General features: G+C 42.2%; 1 protein-coding gene across 1 annotated transcript; it reads left to right on the forward strand.

Moving 5' to 3' along the window:
- The first annotated feature begins 5,493 nt into the window (after positions 1–5,493).
- On the forward strand, positions 5,494–6,613 carry LOC112168725 (pEARLI1-like lipid transfer protein 1). The gene has a single exon (XM_040509530.1). The coding sequence runs from the start codon at positions 5,511–5,513 to the stop codon at positions 6,363–6,365; it is 855 nt and encodes a 284-aa protein (XP_040365464.1). The 5' UTR covers positions 5,494–5,510; the 3' UTR covers positions 6,366–6,613.
- The last annotated feature ends 6,954 nt before the right edge of the window (positions 6,614–13,567 follow it).

The following is a 13,567-nucleotide window of genomic DNA, read 5'->3' on the forward strand; positions in this document are numbered from 1 at the left end:
AGTTTCCTTTTCCTGGAAGAGCTTATTTCCACTGCCTTCCCTAGTGTACCACTTTCCTTCCTTGATGGTGGCAGCTGGAGCAGGTGGGATGTAGGGCTTGGTTAGAACGTCCTTTCGTTCGTTCGTGGTCTTCTCCGCTTGTTTCTGATCGACCGCGGCTGTTTTCAGTTTCCTGAATAAGTTGGAGTCTTTTGGGGATGGTGGTGACTCCATTTTCTCTTTTCCTCTTGGGCTAGAAAGCTGATAGTTCCGCGATGGTGAGACCCACTTAATGGGCGGGAGAGAGCTAAAACGAAATGTCTGCTCGACCTCTTCATGTGACACTTGGATGCCACACTCTTCTTTACATCGCGAGCATAGGATCACGGGTGAGGCTTTTCCAGTCGCTGTAGCCTTCTGCTTTGCAGGGGTTTCACCCTCGGCAGATTTTCCTTCGCTCCCCTTGGTTCTCAAATCCAAGGTCGTTTTCCTCTGATTCTGCTTAGCCCAGCTCACATCGACCATGTTGATCCTAGTGTCGGGAAAAGGGTTTAAGTCTACGAGCGCTGCCGCCGTTACTGGGGCTTCCACCTGCAAACTGCCATTATTAAACCATACCTGAATCTGATCTTTGAGCTTCACACAGTCTGCGGTATTGTGGTTCCACAAGTTGTGGAATTTGCAATACTTCTTCCTTTTCAGCTGGTCTGGTATAGGAAAAGGTCCAAAATCAGTCTTCACCATCTTCGCGACAATCATCTCATCCAAAATCTCATGTGCCTTATTGGCATCGTAAGTATATGTCGCGAACTCAGGTTTGGTGAAGGCCATTGATTTGAGCTTGACAGGTTCCTTGGAAATCTTCAGTTGCTTCATGGCTAGATTCTTCCTCCCGGTCAGCTCATAAGCAGCGATATCATTCTCATCTTCCTCTTCGTCATCCTGAACCAACTCTTCACTGTGGTGATGGTAGTAAGGGTCATAGGTGGCCAGCTGGTAGCTCAGGGCCGCTACAGTGCGATGTTTTCCTGGCACATATGTCCCTTTAGATGCATTCTTTCTGGCGTCTGTTTCTCTGAGGAGATGTTCAAAGCTGCCTACCTCTGTGATGAGTTCTCCCATTGACTGGATCATGCTGCCATGCTGCTTCTTTCATTGACGCGGTTCCAAACCCTTGACCGCCAACTTGACTAACTCTTTCTCAGGCAGGATGACGTTCAGCTTGGCTTTCTGGATTTGGAAGCGCTGAAGATAAGCCACCGCGGACTCTGTAGGCTGCTGGGCCATCTGAGTGAGAGAAGCCAAGTCGACTTCAGGCTCAATGGCTCCGAAGGTTTCTCTGAATAATTTCTCCATCGCGGGCCAATCTGCTACGGTTCCCGGTCGAAGCTTCGAAAACCACCTAAAGGCAGCTCCTGAAAGAGAAGTGCCAAAGATCCTGCATTTAAGGATGTCATCATTCTCGTACTGGCCACATTGTACCCTAAACCTGGCCAGATGGGTAGCCGCATTCTCTGTGTCTTCTCCTGAAAAAGTAGAAAAAATGATATTTTTATAACCCCTGGGAAAGGGTGCGAGCATTACATGCGGTGGGAAAGGTCCCTCATAGACCTCATCCACTTGGGTTCTGGGGTTAGCCAGCCTGATCATCTCCTCAACCTCTTCACGTCTCACATACTCCGGACCCGGAGGTGGAGGAGGAGGTGTTGCCACAGTATGGCGAGCAGCCTGTAAGGGTAGTGCTTGGTTCAGAGTTCCTGCCCCTTCTTCTACATGTACAACGTGGGTTGTAGCTGGTTGCTGAAGAGTTAATGCTGGTATGGGCTTTTCTTTTGCCAAGGCTGTTATCTTAATTGGGTTACCCGCCTGGTCAATACCATAATAGCTTCCTGGCAGTTCCTGATATACGTTTTCGGCCCCGTCGCTGTCATATTGAACAAAGGTGGTAGAACCAGATGCGGTTCCACCGACTCTCGGTGTCTGATGCTTCTGCTTGGTGGTCTGTCCGTCTACCGAGGTGACTTTCTCTTTGTTGCCACCGATAACCAGAGCTTGTTCTTTGCCTTTCTGTGGCGTAGCGCCAACGGTTGCGGCCGGTGTAGCAGTGCTGCTGCTAGCTTTCTCTCGCTGATTAGGCGGCACGTACTTGCTAGAGCCAAATGGCTGGCCAAGTGAACCGAGGAGAGCATTAGGGTCTCCTAAAGCCTTGTTCAGCACGTCTTTTGCCTGGTTCAGCTCGGCTCTCTGCATGGCCACCTCGGTTGCGAGGCTAGCGCCATCCTTGTGAAGACCTGCCATATCTAATGCAGTCTGCTTGGTTTGGTTCGCGATGGCCTCCAGGATTTCTTTTTGGCACTGATTCTGCTCACTAGCGACACCCGTGACATGAGCCCTTACTGCACTTTCTGATTGTGCGATCTGTTTTGGGTATCTGCTGCATGTCGGGTGATGCGTTGGTCTAACTCGCGCATGAGCCGGTCTGTCTTCGCGGTTTCCCTTTCAAAATCAGCGGCTATCTTCTTGCGATGATTTTCAATGTTCTCCATGATGATCGCGAACCTCACCTCCGAGGTCGCTCCTTCTGGAATAGGCTTCGCGACGAAAGCCTCTCTTCCTCCACTTTCCACTGTATTAGGAACAGCGGTAGGGATAACAGGCTCGCTGGCCTGATGAGCAGTAACACTCGGGCCCTCAGTAGTGACCGGGTGATTCTCTTCCCGTTCAATTGACATGTTGGATGATTGAGCAGGATCAGAAAATCATTGAGTCACTTGTTCTTCAGAAAGACCACTACAGTCCGCGCGAGAGTGCGGTCTGTAACTGGAGGTCTTGTGTTTTGAGCAGTTAGCGTAAACCTTTTGGTAAGGGTTTTCGCTAGACTGCCCAATGGTTACGTTCACGAAGAAACACTATTGTAGGTCCCACTGGGCGTGCCAAAATGTTTGGCTCCAAAACCAGTTGGCTTGCAAACTGTCTCTTTTGAGCGAGTGTGCGCAGGCGTGCCAGCACCGTGGGGTGCAGTCGTCGGGGGAGTCCCTTGACCTGACTTCTTCTTCAAGCGGTTGTGGACGAAGAGAGCACCAACCTCGCCACAAGGTTCTTCTCTAGCCTTCCGAGAAAGGACTTTTGCCTTACGGATAAGGACTTTGGTTGTGATCTCTTCGCATTCACCGTATCGATACTTAGTGTTGTAGACTAAGCAGAGCAATCACTGGGAAGTTGTGAGAAAGCATGGGTTTTGCTAAAGCGTGACTTTAGCTTCACTGGGTTACGAGGGCGTTACCCTTGCTTCGCTGGTTGTATCGGTGGCAGTAGTACTAGCAGTCGGCTCGCGAGGAGACTAGGACTGGAAGCACGGTCGCCGGGTTGATCTGGTGAGGCTGACAGTCGGCTCGCGGGGAGACTAGGACTGGCGCGCGGTCACCGGGTTTCAACGAGGTTGAAGGTTTGCTCCGGGGAGGCTTTGTAATCGCTGGGATTGATTGATTCGAGAGAGGTCCTTCCTTTGTCCTTGAAACCTAGTATTTATAACTAGGGTTTCGACTGTTCCTTGCCATAGAAGGATTATTGATTGAAGTTTCCTATTCAATCTCTGCTACTTGACTCCAATAAGGTTTCGTTTTCCTTATGGATTACGGAATGGGCGAAGCTGTAACCCAAATCCAAGCAGGCTTATTTTTGGGCCGCCGGTATCGGCCTGCTATGCTAAATCCACTAGAGGATCTTGCCAAAATTACTTTTGGGCTCAAACACCAGGAATTTGGAGGATGAGGTTCAGTTAGAAAATAGTAGAATGGATGGTTTGAGTAGGCTAGTATTTGATGGGGCTTGTGATGGGGCTTGAGGTATTAGTGGAGGTTCCCTAATGGGAGCTAATTATCTCCGCAGTATTATAATCTTTTCTAAGATTAATAAAGTCATTCATTGTGATAAAAAAAAAATGTTACAACACAACATCTCAAGTCTCAAGTCAGTAGACAAGTATTTAATCTGCAATGTTCATTGCGTCAGAGTAAGCTTTCCCACTGGGCATTGGTCATTTGTAAACTCCCAAGCCTCCGACAGTTGTATCAATCCCATGTGAATTTGATTCGAGTATTTGACAGAATACCCCATGACAGAACAAAATACAAGAAAATAAGAACACCAGAAGCCAAAAGTGGTTATCTTCATCTTTGTCTCAACCTAGCCAGAAGCTGTACATACAAGAAAATATCCCATTACAGAACAAAATACACAAAATAATAGTGATGATACCCCAGTACCATTTGCTTGCTATTACCGACTTTGTAGGTCATTTTCCTGCACAACCACCAAAATTGGTGTTGCTGTTGTTTTTTATTTAATATTCATTATTTGATTCCATTCCAATATTTGCCTTCGTCGTTTCCTTTTCGGGGTATTACGCTTGATGAAGACTTGAAGAGCACACACGGAGTGTTACCGGAAAAACATTGGACAAATCTAAGATATAGAAACAAAATACGTTTTAGAGAAAGATTCAAAACCCACTAGCACAATCAATATACTGGATTCAATTCAGAACACAATCTATCTGTGTAAATGCCATCCACCATAGCAGTTTTTCGTTCTTTTTTTCCTTTCTTTTTTTCAGAAACAGAGCCCCCGATCGATCAGACCCATATTTCTTCCTCCAAATTCTCTGTTCTGTTATATCTCTTATCAGCAGCAGGAACCAACTTGGGCAGGAAATCAATATGGTATAGCCAAAATAAATAAATAATAATAATCTAGGCTAACACGAGAAACAGAGAACTCTCTCTGTCCAAATTTGCTCAACTACCGGAAAGAGAGAAGATGCATTGGTATATTGGAGGATAATTTCCCTAGTTTAGATCTATGTTTCCTATTGTGCAAATGAAAATATGGGAGCTACCACCACCACAACCCCAACAGTATCTCAACCTCCTAGTGCGCAGAAGATGACGGTCTTATTTGATTTTGTGAGGTCGGAGACCATGCGGTTCCGGACTTCGGAATTGCTGGAGGCCTCGAAGTAGAAAAGGGTGGATTCCGGGATCTTTTGGGTGGTGTTTGAGGGTTAAGACCTACGAGGGCTAATGGATTTTCAGTCATATGACTCGTATCAGAGGCGTGGTGGTACGTGGATGAGTGAAGGAGGAGGGGATGAACAACGTGGCAGGTGTTAATTGGGTGGTGAAGTTGGGTTTTTGACTTTTTTCGATGGTAGCAGAAAAGTGAATCTGAATATATATTTTGGGAACTATAACAAGCTAGTCGACTAAGACGAGACACAAATTTCATTGCTTCACTTTATCGACCTGCACTAACTTACAAGATCTTCACGCAGGTACGTACAGTATTACTTATCTCTCAATTTCACTCCTTTCTATTCACCAAAAAAAAAAAAAAACCAATTTCACTCTCTTCCAGTCAATCAGTTTCCCATAACAGTAACATCACAATCTGCGCCCCTATAAAACAAGGCACCCCCTCCCTCCAATGAAGCACCCAAACAACCTCTCATATATCCCACCTAAACCCTAGCAATGGCTTCTTCTACCAAGCTCTCTGCAACCCTTCTCATCTATTCAGTCCTTCTCTGCTCTTCAACATTCTCCAGTGCTTGCGGTACATGCAAACCTGCACCAGAACCTCCAAAACCACCACCAACACCACCACCATGCCCCACACCACCACCACCAACACCACAACCATGCCCAACACCGGCACCAACATCAATAACACCAGCACCATCACCACTAACACTGGCACCAACATCGACAGTACTAGCACCGGCACCACCAGCACCAGCACTAGCACCACTGACCCCGGCACCAACACCAGCATTAGCACCATCGACACCGGCACAAGCACCAACACCACCAACACTAGCACCAATAACACCGACACCAACACCAATAGCACCAGCACCATTAACACCTACACCAACACCAATGATACCAGCACCACCAACACTAGCACCAACACCAATAATACCACCGTCAGCACTACCAACACTAACACCGGCACCAACACCAATAACACCATCACCAGCACCACTAACACTGGCACCTACACCAATAATACCAGCACCACCAACACTGGCACCATCACCAATAACACCAGCATCAGCACCGGCTATGGAAACTTGCCCGAGAGACACGTTGAAGTTAGGGGTTTGCGCAAACCTTCTGGGGCTTGTGGACCTTCAAATTGGATCGCCAGAAACCAGTCCCTGCTGTGCACTGCTTGAAGGCTTGGCTGATTCACAGGCTGCTCTTTGTCTTTGCACCGCGCTTAAGGCCAATGTGCTTGGTATTAACTTGGACGTGCCAATTGCTTTAAGCTTACTTGTTAGTGCTTGCCAGAAAACTGTCCCTCCTGGTTTTCAATGTGCATAAGATAATTATTCTTGTGCTTTGTTTTAGTGGTCTTAATGTTGTTTGTTTGAAGTCTGTCTTCCTTTGCCTTTTAGTCATGTAGGGGCACTGATGCCCACTTTGGTACAATAACAAGGCAAGCATGTTTGTCTGAATAAATCTTTTGTAACGCTTCTTGTTAAAATTTAGTTGTATAATTATGTTGGAAAATGATTGTTGGCCTCAATGAGGTCTAAGATTTGTGGTATCAATTTTAGGTGTCATGCATGTCACCCGCACACATACATTACCTATTTACCAAATCATGTCATGTAATATTTGAAAAAAAAAATGAAAAAAAAAAATCATCTTATCATTCCACAATCTAATTGCTCTAAATTATTATGGCTTTTAAAAAAAAAAGTTTTTTTTTTCTTTTCAATACACTCATGCTTAGATTTAGACAACAATTTTTTTTTCTTCAATCAAGAATAGAAAATATCTCATGTAATTTGATCAATAGATTTGCATAACACATGTATATGAATTCAAAGTTTGTTGAGTTCTTGCAAATTATGAGAATATAATGTGAAAAATATATATTCATTTGTCTATACACAACACACAGTCTTTCTATGCTGAGGATCTCCTTAGATTTTAAAATCTAAGAATTTCCTTGAATAGACTCACTTTTCGATCGCATATCCACATGTCGACCGTTCAGTTTTTAGGTCCTAATATATAGATCACTTCAGTAAATTTTCAGCTAAATTAATGATCGTTATCAAACTAGATTAAATCAATGAACAAACTGAATCTGTCCAACCTCAACCGTTTGTGTTCATAATTGTAAATCACAGTTTTGAATGCTTTAATGATTATCAATTTGGCTGAAAATTTGCAGAGATGATCTACTCATATGTACCTAGATTAAATCAATGAACAAACTGAATCTGTCCAACCTCAACCGTTTGTGTTCATATTTGTAAATCACAGTTTTGAATGCTTTAATGATTATCAATTTGGCTGAAAATTTGCAGAGATGATCTACTCATATGTACCTAAAAACTCATGAACAGTTAAGATGTAGATATGCAATCGAAAAGTGAGTCTATTCAAGGAAATCCTTATATTTTAAAAATCTAAGGAGGTTCTTAGCATAGAAAGACTGTGTGTGTGTGTGTATCATCCAAAAAAAATTATATATATTTGAACGTTATATTTGAGTTTATTACTTTTTCCTTATATGTACATTGTAGATGATAATGAATGACTGCTACTAACATAGAATATTTTCTTACCTCTTAGTTTGGACATATGTATTTTCCAAATTTAATTTATTAATACTTTTTTTTTAGACGAAATTAATTAATATTTAAATAGAAAAGTTAATGTCTAATTCCTGTCACCTAATTCATTATATTAATACTATTTGGAAAGAAAATTTATGGGAAAGAATTTAATTAAATGAAGAAAAATATTGGTCAAAGAATCTGTAGATATATCCCTTAATTTAATACATAATTAATGGTTGTTATTAACACGCAATATTTTTTGCGTCACATAATTAAATTCATTAATATCATTGATTCACCTTCCAACATCTAAAAAAGAAATATAAAATGGTAAAATTTGGTGTTGCGAGATCTTGATTTGGTAAGATATATTATGTGGAATTGAAAATAAAATTTTGTATTTGCTTACATTACATAACAGTTAGGATTGAGGTCACAAATTTTAGGCCTCATTAAGGCTCCCTATCATTTGAAAAATGATTGTTGGCCTCAATTATGTTTTGTCTGCTTTTAATCTCCATAAATTACATATAGTTATTATTATTATTTTTTTAATTTTAAGAAAGAGATCGAACGGTCAAACGAGCCCTCTACCATAATGAAAGATGTTCAACAAGAGAGAACTAGGGTTGGAGAAAGTTAACGAAATTTGTCAACCTGTCCGGCAGTGCCTCCACGTCGGCCGTGCACGTCGGCCGTGGCTCCTTGCCTCATCGACAAGTGGTGGGTGTTGCCGGACGGGGTCTTGGGATCTCAGGGGTCCTACTCTATTCTTCGTTTCGCTGATCAAGGTTGGGTGCTTTTCTTCGCTCCTCTCAGGTGGCGTCGTCAGTGTAGAAGACGGATGGGTGGCGGTCGACTCGGAGAAAGTGGTCAGAGGCCATATCATGGCAGCGACATACCATGGATCGTATGGTGCTGACTTCTAATCTACGGTGGGTCGCTAGATGGAGGTGGCAGCTGTAGTGGATCTAGGCTTTCAAGTTGGTGGGCATGGCGGAGGTAAGGCACAGTGATTCTTTCATCGATTTCTTGGTGATAGATTTGGTGTGGTTTGCTGTATGGTTCGGGCACCTTCGACCTAGGGAGCTCGAAGACATGGGGCTGCGGTGGTGGCCTGCCGGTAGGTCACCTAATGAGAAGGATGAGGAGTACTGTGGCGGCGACTATTTTCTTTTGGTTAGAGTCTTGTTTTTAGTTAGGTTGTTGGTTAGGTTACTTTGGTCAATAGTTGGTCCTTACTCGTTTGAGCTAGGGTTGGGTCAAATTGATGTGCCATAGATGTGGTGTCTTTCCTGGGGACGAGTTGGTTTATTTTCGGTTTTATCTTATGGTCAATATGCTAACAAGCATCCTTGCATGTGGTATGGTTTCATTGGGACGCAGTGTGGAAGAGGGCGTCGGTTTCTCTGGCTGTTGTCTATGAGGTGTTATCGAGTTTCTCGGGATTATCTGTAGCCTGTAAGGTTGGGCGATATGATTGGTTAGGGGTTGAGCTCTTTTGGCTCATGGATGTCATTCTTGATGATAGTCTCGTAACTAGTTTGGTTTTTAGGGAGGAGAGTGGGGAGTTCACGTCCACCACCGGTCATTCCCATATTATGTAATCTTGGTTATTTTCAATAAAGAATTCTTATTCTCAAAAAAAAAAAAAGAGATCGAACAAGCACAACCAATAATTATTGATTCCATATAGGTCATTAACGTACAGGTACAAGCATATCTAATTTTGCTTCCTCATTTTTTTTTTTTTATGTTTAATTTAGTGAACATGAAAATGTATCTATAATATGATCACATTCACTGAAAATGAAATCTAGAATCATTCTTAATCTGGACTTAACAACATCTATATCTATACCCCATTGAGCTCGATTAATTTCAAGTAATATTATTCATCCACCTCTCGCGATCTATAATCCAAATCTGTCCCCCAACTCATTTATTTGTCTCTATTATATGTTAGCTAGCAGCATGTAATCCACCAATTCACAACTGAAACCACATTCAAGCATCACGAAGACTACAGTAAACAACATATTAAGATTCACAATCCACACACAACTGACGTAGAGTATCTCCAACCGTGATAGCTATATTATTAGCTATACTTTGCTTAAAGTGAAATATAGCTAGCTAGTTTTTTAGTTCTGCGTGCTCCAGCAAAGTATGAATTATCTCCAACAGTGATAGCCATTTTATTAGCTACATTTCGCTTAAAGTGAAATATAGCTAATAACTAGTTTTTTAGTAAGCTAAATCTTACAAGGTGATCCCCTATCACCTTATCTGTTTCTCTTGGGTGCGGAAGGATTTTCTACCTTGCTACAACAGAAATAGGAAGTAGGTTTACTTTCTGGTATTGAGGTATGCCCTCCATCTGTAAATCATTTATTGTTTGCTAATGATAGTATGCTTTAAGCTCAAGCTTCTTTAGAAGAGTGTTATCAGATTTAGGAGGTGATTGAAACATATGGTAGAGCTTTGGGACAATTGGTGAATTTTAATAAAAGTTCAGTGGTGTTCAGCAAGAATGTGTCGGCTTACATGCAGGAGGAAATTTTGAGTTATTTGGGTGTGGAGATTGTTTCTTCTCGTGAAAAATACTCGGGACTTCCTACCTATGTTGGCTATACAAAGACAACAACCTTTCAATATATCAAGGACAATTTGGCAAAGAAATTGAAGAATTGGCAAGGTAAGTTATTAAGTGGTGTTAGCAAAGACATTTTAATTAGGTTAGTATCTCAGGCTCTCCCCGCTTATACAATGAGTGTGTTCCAACTTACAAAGAATTTTTGTGAAGATTTGGATCAAATGTGTGCTAGATTTTGGTAGGGAAGTACGTTGGACAAACGTAAAATCCATTGGAAGTCTTGGGATTTTCTTTGCAACTCTAAGGAAGGACATTGTTTATCAGAATTTAATAGTGCTTTGCTTGCAAAGCAAGCGTGGAGGGTGATGAATAATCCAGATTCCCTAATTGCTTTGATTTATAAGGCTAGATATTTTCCGGAGCATTCTTTTTGGTCAGCTATGCCGCATAGTTCATGGCGGAGCACCTTCTCTACAAGAGATTTAATCCGTCAAGGTTCATATTGACAAATTAGAGATGGAAATAATGTCTCTGTATGGAGTGACCCTTGGATACCGAGGTTAACCTCTTTTACACCTACTTTAGATACTTCGGTGGTGGATGCAGATTTGAAAGTTAGTCAATTTATATTATCTCCTGGTGTTAGGAATGAAACTGAGGTACGTAACACTTTTATTCATGGAGAAGCCGAGGCAATTTTGGCCATACCATTAAGTGTTCGTGCATTAGCTTGTCTTGGAGACTCGAAGGGAATGGTAAATTTTCAGTTAAGACTGCATACCATTTTGCCTATAGTCACTCTTTCTCAAGTGTTCCTATTCTTCTTCCTATTGATTCAGACTTTAATTTGGAAGAAGCTTTGGAAAACTCTAGTCCTAAATTCTACTAAAGTTCACATTTGGAAAGTTTGTCACAATATATTGCCATCATTGGACTGTTTAGCTTCTAAAAGGGTGGAACTGGATTCTATGATACGTGTTCTTTGTGAAAATGAGGTGGAGACTATGGTGCATCTGTGTAGAGACTGTTCTTTCACTAAGCAAGTGCTACAGCCTAATGCTTCTTTTAACCAGTGATATATGCTACTCATAGGGGTCATCATTTGGCCCGCGGGCCTAAAAGCCCATGGGCGCCCGCCAGGCCCAGTGGGCAAAAGCCCGGCCCGGTCCGCAGCAAAGCCCATCTCGGCCCTGCCCATTGGGCACTAGGCAGGGCTCGGGCGGAGGGTTCAAAGCCCAGGCCCGGCCCGGCCTTATAAGCTCGCCCAAAAGCCCATTCAATTTTTGTATTAATATATTTTTATGTAGTTATATTGAACTAATTATTGCATTAGGCCATATGTTTTTTTAATTTTGTATTTTATTTTGTTCAATCATTAACATATCATCATTTTTTCATAGCTTTTTGTATTTTTTTAACAAAATAATATGACATATAAATATAATGGGCTCAGCCCTGCCCACCCAAAAAAGCCCGGCCCGGCCCGGCCCTAAAAAGCCCTTAAGGCCCTGGGCCTTGATTTTTAAGAGAAGCCCGGCCCGAAAAATTAAAAAAAAAATGTTTTGGCCCTGCCCTGCCCATTGACGACCCCTAGCTACTCATATGCTATTGTATATGTGGATGTGGTTAGTTGGTTAGATTACAGTATGAAGAACTTGTCTTCTCAAAGTATTGGAGAACTGCTCTACTTACTTTGGGGTGTGTGGAAAGAGAGAAACAATCAAGTTTGGGAGAATAAGCAAGATTTGGCAAGTGACGTGATCATCAGGTCTATATCACAACTGTCTGACTTCCGTTTTCCAAATACCAAGGCTGGCAATGATCGAAATGCAAGAGTTCAGAAGTGGAACTGTCCTCCTGTGGGTTTTCTTAAAATCAATTAATTTTGTTGGCTCTTTCAATCCGAGCTCTAGGAAGGGTGGTATTGGATTTGTGGTCCGTGATTTTGAAGGCAAGATGTTGGTAGGAGGTGGAAAACCTGTTGATAATTTGCTTTCACCTGAACATGCTGAAGTACTAGCATGTAAGATGGTCTTTGACTATATTGAGGATCGCTCTTGCTACCCTGTGATTGTGGAGACGGATGCTTTGGTGTTATAACGCCAATTAATTGCTCCTGCTGGACCAAATTGTTATGTTTTGACCAGAATCTATGACAAACTAGTGGAGTTCGCTTAACTACAAGGTTGTGAAGATTGCTCATGTTCAACGCAGCGCCAACAAAGTAACAATATGGTTTAGAAAAAACAGGTACTTTCACACGGATGGATTCTGTGTGAATACATTGAAATACACCCGAAAATCTGTGTGTATGGGCAGTTTCACACAGTACAGTCACGGATTCACAATTTGTATGTGTTGCGAGCGTTGCTAAATCACTTTCACACAGAAAACTTGTCTGTGTGAGCTATATTAAGTGGTCCCATGTGAATCAATTATATTAATTTTCAAATTTACAAACATTTAATCATTAATTTGCAATTTCCAGGTTACATATAATTCATCAATTTATTGAATTATTCAAATATTTTGATATTTATTTTTAGGTCCTCCATTTATTTTCATGTTGTTTTGGGTCCTTCATTGAGATTTTGCAAATCTGGGATCTTTCCTTCATCATTCTTCATTGAGATTTTGCAAATCTGGGATCTTTCCTCCATCGTTCTTCATTTAGATTTGCAAATCTGGGATCTTATGGCAGTAAATCATACACAAGCGTTGTTGCAAATAAGATCCACTTTTAGAATTCATCTCGGCTACTTAATCGATCTCTGACGCAATATGGATCAGTAAGTTTGAATCCAAACAAACAACAAACCAAAAGTGATTATATATACCTTTATGAATCTCGATCTATTTGCCGAGATCGATGGTGTTGATCTGTTTACTGAGGTCGATGGTGTCGATCTGTCTGAGGCGAGAAAAAATCACAAGAAATAGCAAAGTTGATCACGAGCTCGAGACATCAATTGAAAACCCACAATAAACTTACTAGCAAAGTCGATCTGTTTGCCGAGGTCGATGTTTAACCAAATCGCACCTTCCAACCATGTCAGACCCAAAACCCAGACTAGTCTGTTGCATCGGCGACGTCCACGGCTTCCACACCAAGCTCTAAAATCTCTGGTCCAATCTCGAAATTTCCATCCCTTCTTCAGACTTCGCCACCGCCCTCATCATCTTCCTTGGCGACTACTGCGGCCGCGGCCTGGACACCAACGAAGTCCTTGACTTCTTCGTCGCTCTCCCCTCCAGATACCCACATCAGAAAGACTTCTTCATCATCGGAAACCATGACTTCGCCTTCGCCGCCTTGTTGAGAGTCCTGCCTCTGCCACCGGACGGGTCCGAGT

Source organism: Rosa chinensis, chromosome 6, assembly GCF_002994745.2.
Source record: "Rosa chinensis cultivar Old Blush chromosome 6, RchiOBHm-V2, whole genome shotgun sequence".
Lineage (NCBI taxonomy): Eukaryota > Viridiplantae > Streptophyta > Magnoliopsida > Rosales > Rosaceae > Rosa > Rosa chinensis.